Source organism: Lipotes vexillifer, unplaced genomic scaffold (genome assembly GCF_000442215.2).
Source record: "Lipotes vexillifer unplaced genomic scaffold, Lipotes_vexillifer_v1.1 scaffold478, whole genome shotgun sequence".
In the NCBI taxonomy this organism is placed as follows: Eukaryota; Metazoa; Chordata; class Mammalia; order Artiodactyla; family Lipotidae; genus Lipotes; species Lipotes vexillifer.
This window is the reverse complement of record NW_006779682.1, coordinates 293,735-304,174: the sequence shown is the minus strand read 5'-3', so window position 1 is coordinate 304,174 and position 10,440 is coordinate 293,735. Positions and strand designations below refer to the sequence as shown.

Here is a 10,440-nt window from a genome sequence, read left to right as displayed (position 1 = left end):
GGGGGGGGGGGGGGGGGGCACCCTGACCCGCAATGTGAACAGAAGTTTGGAATATACAGTTATTGACAATACTCTGCTCAGTTATCTGAAAAGACATCAGACTCTGTTCACAGGCAGGAGTGTTGCCAAACTGCCACGTTGACAGCTGAACATAAACAGGGGAAGCGCACCACCCCGACCTCATTTCCAATAGGGCAGAAAAGGCAAAGCCGGTGTCTCCCGATCAGAAAATTAGAGTGAATTCCAATCGCATATGGCTAAGGGAAACAGCACATGTTTTAAATTTAGAAGCTAATATAATAAATGAGCTATCTGCTGGAACGGATTAGAGGTACAGACCCGTGGAAAATACAGCGCAAATTTCAGATGCTTTTCTTGTGAAATTAGTCACCCAGTTAATGACACACAGGGCAGCTGGATTCTTGCACAAAAGAACCCATAAGAAATATTGCCCGGTTTGCACTTCATGTTCCAGGAACACGTTCTGCTTTTAGGATGGAGTGGAATTGTATTCAAGGGTCATCCTAACTCCCTCCGACATGGTCCCCTACCCAGCTGAAGCCTGATAGCTATTCAGCTCCATCAAGAACCATCTTCTGAGGTGGCTGCTTGGTGAGGGCAGGGCTGCCACTGGAGAGTCCACTAGGCTGCCAAGGATTGCCGCTGAAGTTCACAAACCTGATCTATAATCAGGTTTTCAACAGCTGAATGCTCAGCATCTTGGCTCAAATGTCCAGTGTTTCTACCTTTACAAGGTTCAGGTGTCCAGATGACCATAGGTCCAGGGCTTAAAGAGGAGCAGAGACGGACACGGGAGATCACGGGAAAGGCCACTGCCCCAGCAGCACCCTTCCTGCCCCACCAGACACAGGTCAGGGCTGCCTGGAAGGAACAAAGGCTCAGACCCGTGGACACGGAGAATCTGATGTGCTTCCCTCAGATCAGTGTCGACTTCTGAATTTAGGTTCACAACCGTAGCCCGGGGAGGGCCACAGGGCAGTGGCACCCTGGGATCATGCACAGTCAAGAATTGGGTTTATCTTCTGGGGCCACATTTTCAGAGGGAGGGACGTTGCAAAGCCAAAGGGCAGTGACAGAAAGTGTCCTGGCCAATGAACTGAAATCCAAGTCAGAGGAAAGAAGGAAGGGTCAGGAAAGAAGGATTATTTCCAGTTTAGAGAATCTCAAGTTCTGTCCTCCAGAAGAGGGCTTAGCCTTAAGTATGTCAGAAGTTGGCTGATTTTGCAGCAACACAAATACCTTCCCAACAAGTTGTACCGTCTCACCAATAGCTGCCTTGAAAACTACTTAAAGAAGTTTGCGTAGGTGGATTCATTTCCTGGGCCCGTGTAACAAAACAGCACACACTTGGGGGTTTAAAACAACAGAAGTTTCTTCTCTCACAGTTCTGGAGGGCAGAAGCCCACCATCGTTATCACTGGGTTCAAGTCCAGGTGTCGGCAGGGCCAGGTTCCCTGCGGAGGCTCTAGGGGAGACCCCTTCTTTGCCTCACCTTTCTTCTGAGGGCTGCACGGATCCCCTGGCTCGTGGCCACATCACTCCCATCTTCAAGGCCAACATCTTCAATCCTCTCTCTGTTCCCTCTTCATGTGGCCTTTTCTTCTGTGTGTGTGCAGTGTGTCCTCTCTCCCGACTCTCTCTTGTGATCGCATTCAGGCCCCACCTGGATAATCCAGGACAATCTCTTCTTGAGATCCTTAACTTCATCACACCCACAAAGACCCTTTTTCCAAATAAGGTCACATTTCCAGGTTCCAGGGATTAGGAGCTGCTATCTTTGGAGGTCATTACCCAGTCTGTTGCCAGTGATGGGACAGTTTAGGAGTACAGCATGGGAACTTTGTCATTAGTTATTGGACGGCTTTGCCATTTACTCTCTACTTGACCTTTCTAGGCCTCAGTTTCATCCTCTGTAAAATGGGATCATAGTACAATAGAACCTATTACCTGGTATTGTTAGAAGGGCTGTGTGGAATGACATGCCTGCTGCCACAGCACTCAGCCAACGGCAACTCTAAGTGTGTCACTGATAGCCTGGCTGGCAGCGTGATGCATGTAGCAGGAGGGGGTGCCCATAGCGCCATGGGTGTCCCCACAGCCCCGTGTCCCCACTGCTGCTACAACACTGGCCACACTGGCTTGGACGTCCCATGTGTGTGTCTGGCATTGCTGTGGACCTTAATCCATCCTTGTTTCCATCACTGTGCTGGATACATAGTAGGTGCTCAATAAATGTCAAACCGTATGAAATTGCCACTGTGGTTGGTCAAACACGGTTGAATCCGGACAATTGTAAACGTCTCAAGGTAATAAATTGGAGAAAGAGCTACACAAATGTTCGGCTGTAGCGATCTCTGCAGGGAGGACTTATTCCTATGGATGAGAGGGCCACACGCCCACAGCGCCTTAGCTGCAGGAACCATGGGCAGACGGCAGCTTCTGCGGATGTTTCTGAGAGTTTCATAGCCATCAAAACGACCCTGTTGGTGGCTCCTTAGCCAACTCCTTAGCCCAGTGTTCTAGGGACCCTCTGGCATCTTAATTTAAACAGTGAATATGTCTCCAGCCAGCCTGATACCCTCTCAGACTTCCTAAACGCCAGCCCTGGGGTTCTTTCCAACACCTAGGGGACCCTTTCTATTTTAATTCCCCTTAGCATGGAGGCACTCGTGCTTGTAAAGGGCCACACACAGGCCCGTTGCCGTTCCACATCGAGTGATGCCTGAATGGCAACCAGGAAGTGGGGCTGCAACCCCGTTGCGAGCTGGATGCGGCTGCCCAGGCCTCAGGCCTCGTTCTCAGCCTCACTGTCCTATTTGCCAGGTGTCGTGTGGCCACCTGCGGGGTTGAAAGAATGTTGGGTGTTGTGTGGTTTGCGTGAATCAGAACATTCAGTGCTTTTAGCAGATTTTTAGAAAAGTTGTAACTTTTCCTTACTTTCTCAGTGACACGTTCCTGGGGACAGACTGAAAAGTTACATGGTTATTAGACCCCCAGAAGGTGACTGTCTTGAGTTCATGGTCCCAGTGGCCGGGAGGTGGGGATGAGACCCACGGTCTCAGGGCCTGAGCTGCTGGCCAGTCCTCGGCTGAAACAAAGGACAGAGTCGTAAAGAATGAAAATCACTTGTGAGACAAAGGCACAGAAAAATACTGGACAATTCAGTGAAAAGGACAAACGCGTCTCCTTCAAAGTACACACTACCTCTGCATGCAAGGAGAGTTTTCAGGAAGCTGCAAGAACTTAGATGGAGGGAGGGTTGGGCTCACCTGTCTCTCCAGCATCCACCAGTTTATACCCGTGCTTTGTGGGGGCCTGCAGGTGCTCACGGTAGGGGAGCACTGCGTCACCAGTCTTGACCCTGAGCCTCTTGGCAGCCAAGGCAAAAAGGGAAATGGGTTGAATTGTGCCAATTTTAATTTTTACTGAAAAGAAGCGTACACATTTGTCGGAAAGACAATTTTTTCATAATATTAGAAAACATATATCCTATGAATCCTTACAGGAAGGGCTTTGGAAACTTCACATATATTTTAATTCTTTTTTCTTTACTGTGGTTTTGCAAAAGATTTTTTAAAAGATCTCCTCATCGCTTGTTTCTTATAGAAATCAAATTCTGCTGTAAAAATGATGGTGTCTATAGACTGAGGGCCACCCTAGGCTTTGTATAATTCATATTGGCCAGGTGCCTGCTGTGAAGCCAGAATTTTTCTCCCCCCAAAAGACATTTAATTCCATCTGAGCATTAAAATACATATTGGTTGTTATATTTGAGTATCACTCCCTAAAGCCTGAATGTCGATGTGAAAACACAGGACACCTCAGCCTGACTCCGGAGTCCTGCTTCCCCATGGGCCGTTGTTTGGTGATGAATTAGCCGAGCAGAAGACCTCGGGCAAGTGATTAAGTACTTGTGACTCAGAAGAGCAGAGGCCCTTTGAATCTGTGTTGAGACAGTATTTATAAACATAGCCCAGAAACATCACACCATGCGTTAATCTGCTCAGGCTGCCGTAACACACACCGCAGACTGGGGGGCTTAAACAACAGGCACTTACTCTCTCACAGTCCAGAGGCTGTAAGTCCAAGAGCAAGGTGTTGGCAGGCTGGTGCCCTCAGAGGCCTCTTGGCGTGCAGACGGCCGTCTCCTCCCCGTGTCCTCACGTGGTCATCCCTCTGCCTGGCCTTGTCCTCATCTCCTCTTCCATAAGGACACGAGTCAGGTTGGATTAGGGCCACCCCGATGACCTCACTTTAACTTAACAAGTTCTCTAATGACTTTGTCTCCAAATACGGCCACATTTTGAGGCACTGGGGGGTTAGGACCCCACACACGAGTTTTAGGGGAACACAGTTCAGCCCATCACACACCATAATGACCACAGCTACAAAAACAGCCTGGTTGTTTTCATGGCTTGTCTATTGTAAACAATGCTGTAATGAACATGGGGTGCAGGTATCTCTTTGAGTTAGTGATTTTGTTTCCTTCATATAAATAACTAGGAAAGGAATTGCTGGATCATATGGTAGTTTTATTTTTCATTTCTTGAGGAACCTCCCTACCGTTCTCTATAGTGGCTGCACCAATGTACATTCCCACCAGCCGTGCACGGGGTTCCCTTTTCTCCACACCCTCTCCAGCATTTCTTATCGCTTGTCTTTCTGATAATAGCCATTCTAGCAGGTGTGAGGTGACACCTCACTGTGGTTTGGATTTGCATTTCCCAGATGGTCGGTGATGCTGAGCACATTGTCACGTGCCTGTTGGCCATCTGTATGTCTTCTCTGGAAAAACGTCTATTCAGATCCATTGCCCATTTTAAAACGGGATTATGATTATTGTTATTATTTTTGCTAATGAGTTGTATGATTTTCACATATTTTGGATATTAACCCCTTATCAGATATATGATTTTTCTCCCAGTTTGTAGGCTGCCTCTTCATTTCGTGGCTGGTTTCAAGCTGGACCGAAGCTTTTCACTTTGATGTCGGCCCACTTGTTGACTTTTGCTTCTGTTGCTTCTCTCTGACATTTTCTGCATCTTCCTCCTTCTGCCCTTTTGCAGACTGCCCTCCCATCAGAGACCTAGTGGTCCTCAACGTCACCAGCAGCAGCTTTCAAGTGTCTTGGAGTTTAAATTCCACCCAGAACTGCACTTTCCAGGTGCAGGTTTACCAGGCTGAGGAGCTGCTCAGGATCACCAGCACCCGGGGAACGAGCCTGGAGGTGGCTGGGCTGGAGGCCGGAGTGCTGTATGCGGTGAGGACCAACTACCAGGCGTGCTGGGCCAATGTCACCACCACGGTCACTGTCAAGACCGGTAAGGCCACATGTCTGAAATCCACATGACCTGTGAGTCTGTTTCTCCAGCCTAGTCTGCTGGCCCTGGTTATTCCAATCACGTGCTTCCTACGAGCAGGGCAGGGGCCGTCACTGACCTGGCCCCAACTCTCCTGGGGGGCAGTGAGCACGCTCTGTGTCCCGGAGCAGTGCCACGGTGCTCGTGGCCAGCACAGGCTCCACTCGCTCCCCTGCGTCTCATCCTGACTGGGGGCTCTTCTGACACCTGGGGTGATGAGGGCTCTGTGACGATCCCATCTTGCTGTGGTTTGAAGGATGCATAGTGCAGTCAGATAGAGTGAAGCCCAAAGTATAGTAGAGCAGAAGAGGGTAGCGGTTCGCATGCACTGAGGAACTTTTGCCACACTTAATTCCACACGGCTGAGTCTGTATAACTTCCCCAAACCCAAGAGCTGAGCATCTGTAAGATCTTCATGAGGTATGCCTCATCTCCCACGCCGTGCGCTTGCAAAGCTAACACGATGCCCGCTGCATCGGAGCCCTGAAGAAATTTTTGCCCCAAACAAACACAGCGTAGGCATGAATTGGGGATTCCAGTGTCCAGGAGGCAGCTGGTGTGACCCACATGACTCTGCCAGGTGGCCGACCCTGGCCCTGCCCCGTGGTGCCACCTCCCCTCTGCCTGGTCGTGGTGCTACCCCGGTGGTGTAGACCTCTGTCAGGTTCGGCCCGGGGAGTTCCCTCCTAGGCTGGCCTCTGGCAGCGGGACGTGGAAGTGTACGTAGAGACAGTATGGCTCTGAGACATTCTGGTCTGGGGACCAGAGTAGGGGGGGAGACCCAGCCTGGGGGTTCAGAGCAGGCAGAGGGCAGAAATCACTGTATGAAAGATGCTATGGTGAGGGGGGAAGGGTTGGGGGGAGGGGGAGGTTGGGAGTCTGGGACTGACATAAACACACTACTATATTTAAGATAGATAACCCACAAGGACCTGCTGTACAGCATAGGGAACTCTGCTCAATACTCTGTAATAACCTATATGGGAAAAGAATCTGAAAAAGAATAGATACATGTATATGTAACTGATTCACTTTGCTGTACACCTGAAACTAATGCAACATGGTTAGTCAACTATACTCCAATATAAAATAAAAATTTTTTAAAAAAGGACCCTCTGGGGGTCTTGTCTCACAGGTAGGGATAACGCCAGTGACAGTGATGGTGGCAGTGAGTGAGTGAGGGCTGCGGGGATCTGTCCTACACCCTTTATGCACTGATTGGGGGCTGACCCATGCTAAATGGCAAACACGCAGAACAGGCCCCCAGAGGGGCCCCAGAACCCCAGCCATGCAAAAACTCGAGCCCTTGACTTTGCACAAGCCTCTAATTTCCAAACTGGTGCCATCGCACCTTCTTCTTTTATTTTCAAGTTGCTCCACGGAGAAAATGGGGGGGAACACTGTTTTCCCTTTGAGGAAACTGGGACCGTGAGGGGCTCCATCCCCACAGATCACTTCCACCCTCTGTCCCCCCCCAACTCATCTCAGAAGTGAAAATTGGTGGGACCAACATCCCAGCGGGAATTCATCTCAGTTGGGACGGGCGGTAGGAACATGCAGCTCTGCCCCAACCCCATGGACTCTGTGCCCTCAGGAAAAAATACCTACATTCCAATGCAGAGGAGATAATTTGGAAGATTCCATAAGACTCCTGATTTCCAGCTTATTCCTTCCCCAGCTGGATTCTCATTCCTTGTCTGTATGCCTTATGTTTGCAGAGCCCTGTTTTTTTTTTTTTTTAAGAAGCTCGATTCACTTTAAAGGTCTTAGCTAATTAATTTGACATTATTAAATGCTTGCTATGTTGGAGGCCATAGAGATTATCGTAGCAGTGGAGACCCAGGGCCTCACGGTAAGTCTGGATTCCCGAAGCACTGGTGGATACTCACCTCCCGAGAGGCTCTGTGATGTGGGCAGGACCGGAGCCTGGGAATCCCGGGCCCTAAGGGATACTCGTTCCGCTTGCTAAGGTGGGAAAAGGTTCAGAGGGGCCCCCGTCTAGAAATGTACGCTATACAACGTTGGTGTCATTTCTGGGGCTGTGTGCGTGCAGCGGTGATAAACTCTGCCCCACCGGCCCGAAGCTCACTGGCTGGTGGAGAACCAGGGTGGGACAAACTGTGAGTGCCTTTAGATCATTAGAATTTAGATCATTGCTGCAGGGTCTGCTGTGTATGTGGGTTTCATTCTTGGTAACGAAAGAGACGTGCTCCCATGTCCCATCTTGAACCTTTTCCAGCTTCACTTATGTCCAAAGAAAAGGACACGTCCCTTACAGGCTGACCAACCCTATCGTTTTGTCCGGGACAGAGTAGGTTCTTGAGAGGTGGGACTTCTGGTGGGGAAATTGGAAAGTCCCAGAGAAATCAGGATGAACTTGTCACCTGAGTGTCAGGGGCCTGGCTGGGGCGTGTGCCAAGGAAATCAGCGGCCACACTGGCTGAGGAATTGCTGGAGGGGCCTTCGGACCCTACATGGCTGGTTGAACCCCAGTTCCCGCCGGTGTGAGCCGTGTGACATCTGTAACTTGCTCCCCTGCTTTGGCTCTAAAAGTGTGTGTTTATGTCTGAGTTCCCTTCACTCCAGCGTAGAGGCATATATTCCTTACGCTGATTTCCCCCAATTTGGCTACCAAACCTAAGACTCCTGCCTCAATCTGTTTTCTAAAAAATACTCCTCCAAAGCGTAGGGGAGATTGGAAACCAGTGACAGAAGAGCGTGTGACTCGTGCTCACGGGATTTCAGCTAATCTGTGTCATTGTCTGTCTCAGATGCCCGGGTGTTCGAAGTCACAGTCAGAATCCTAAACCGCAACGTGACAGAGGGGCTGCTGGACCCTGGGAGCCCCGAGTTCCAGAACTTCTCCCAGCAGCTGCTGCACGAGGTAAAGCCTAGCAGAGGAGCTTTCCGAGAGTCGGAGCCAGAAACCCGCCCTGTGCGGGTGTGAGACACGTGCCCCTCACCAGGGCTAGGGAGGGGCCAGACTCAAATCCCACGGTCATTGCTCGAAATGCCCCCTTTTATGCATGACTTAAAATAGGTTTGGGGACAAACCAACTTTGATTCAAATGGGCTGGACCACTTGATGGCTCGGCTGGGTTTTTTGTCGAACCTTCTGTTTGGGGGACCTGGGGCCTCTGCCCTCCTTCTTTGGGGCAGCTTCATTGAGTACACATTTACCAGTGATCAAATCATCCGTTCCTTCCTGGGGCTGAAGGCGGGCACCAGCATGAGGCTTGGGAGAACCAGGCCAGTAGCAGCTATCATCTATCCTGGGATGCTGAGCTGGAGAAAAAAGGGACTTGCCAAACTGTCAGTAACTGGGAAAGGTCTAGGATTTGGCCCTTCCTGCAAGCTAGTAAGTTAGCCTGTTGCATGGATGCTGGCAGAGGACACGAGATGCCTGGGTCAGAGACAAAGGAATCCCTCACTCACAGCACAGCAGGTGGCACGGGCATCACGTTGGTGCCAGGTCCCCTGCTGGCCCCCAAGTCCCACGGGGGGTGATGCAGAGGGAGCCCGGTGGGTGACGCACATGCAGTGCATCTGCATCACAGCTGAGGACCCCCATGCAAACCTGCCTAAACCTTGCTCCGGAGAGAGACGTTATCTTTACCACATCAGACGGTGAACAGATCTGCTCTGTGCTCTGGACGGGGCCATCCTCTCTCTCCCAAGGCTGTTCATCATAGAAACGTCTTGGAAAGATATTCTGAAACAAGAGGGCAATTCAGGCTTCTACTTGCAGGATGTGTGGACATGGGAGGGATGGAAGGAGGGTCGCCTCTCAATGTTCACTTGCAGAGAGGAGTTGGTTTTTGAACTTTCCTGGAGAATTCTCCCTTGTTTCTAGCAGTAATTCGCCTGTGGGTGCAGAAATGGTGTAAGAGGGTCTCCTTGCTCGGGCACAGGTGGCCCTGATCACCTGGCTGTGCCTATGTTTCCTGGGGATACAGCCCAGTGGGAAGGGGACAGCTCCGAAGAGCCACGTGATTGCTGCTTTCGTCCATCAGTCCATCCAGCCATCTCTCTCACACACACATTATCTTCGCACCGGTTTCCAGGGCACCCAGAGTGGGCCGTGCATCTAGGGCTGCAGGACGGAGATCCGACTGTCATGGTCTCTGAGTCCTTACCAAGATGGAGCAGGCCCAGCCCACTGTCCCAGGGCTGCAGTGAGCTGGGGTGGGTAACTCTGCTGTCCCCAGAGGAGGGTGGCTGGGCGCCTCCTCTTGGTCAGGAAGAGGATACGTGGATTCTGTGCACCATCCATGTGTCACACCCGGGGCCCCGCTGACTGGTTTTGAAGACTTTGATGGAAAAGTCTGCTGCACCTGAGCATCTGTTGCCTCTTCTGGGCCAGGTTGCAACCTCCTTTCCGCCGGCGCTTTCTGACTTGTACCGAAGAGGGAAGCTGAGGATGCAGGTCGTGTCTCTCCGGGCCGGAAGCTTGGTGGTGAGGCTCAGACTGACGGTGCAGGACCCCGAGTTCCCGGTGGGCGTGTCCACGCTGTCCCCCATGCTCCCACCTCTGTGGGCGAGCACCGTGTTCCAGGTGGACCAGTCGGAGACGCTTGTGCAAGGTGGGTCCTCCTCTCCATGCCCAGGGTGTGCTGCCCCGATGCCCTCCAAAGTCCAGGCTGCGTTAGTTCTGATCAACATTCACTTTGTTCCAAAAGATAAAGCAAATGAACTTTGAGTCCGTATTCTGTGTTCTTCCTTGGGGACTGGGGCCTAGGGCTGCCGCCCCGAAACAGTGAGCCCACCTGTGTCCCACACCTCCTATTCCTGACGGGAGAAGCACCCCTCGGAGCTCAGGGACGCTTATTCCCTTCGATGGTTTTTCTCAGCTGCCACCAGAACCCAGGGTGGAACCAGGCTGGAGGGTCCACGACAGGCACAAGGACAGGAGCTTACTGTGTCTGCATCCGGGCCCAGCACGGCCTGTCTGCTGTGCGCCTTGTTAACATGGAGATCTATTTCATTAGCCCAAAGGCTTGTAATTTTACTTGGTGATACAGGAAGTCACAGAGTAGGGAAGAGGGGGGAGATGGAGAAA

At 51.2% G+C, this 10,440-nt stretch overlaps 1 protein-coding gene across 1 annotated transcript in view; it reads left to right on the top strand.

The window, feature by feature from the left end:
* Positions 1–10,440, top strand: part of UMODL1 (uromodulin like 1) — a 63,156-nt gene that overhangs the window by 18,167 nt on the left and 34,549 nt on the right. Inside the window, exons 7-9 of the mRNA XM_007452871.1 lie at positions 5,088–5,342; positions 8,153–8,265; positions 9,745–9,964. Of these exons, the coding sequence (XP_007452933.1) occupies positions 5,088–5,342; positions 8,153–8,265; positions 9,745–9,964 (588 nt within the window). The remainder of the gene's footprint in view (positions 1–5,087; positions 5,343–8,152; positions 8,266–9,744; positions 9,965–10,440) is intronic.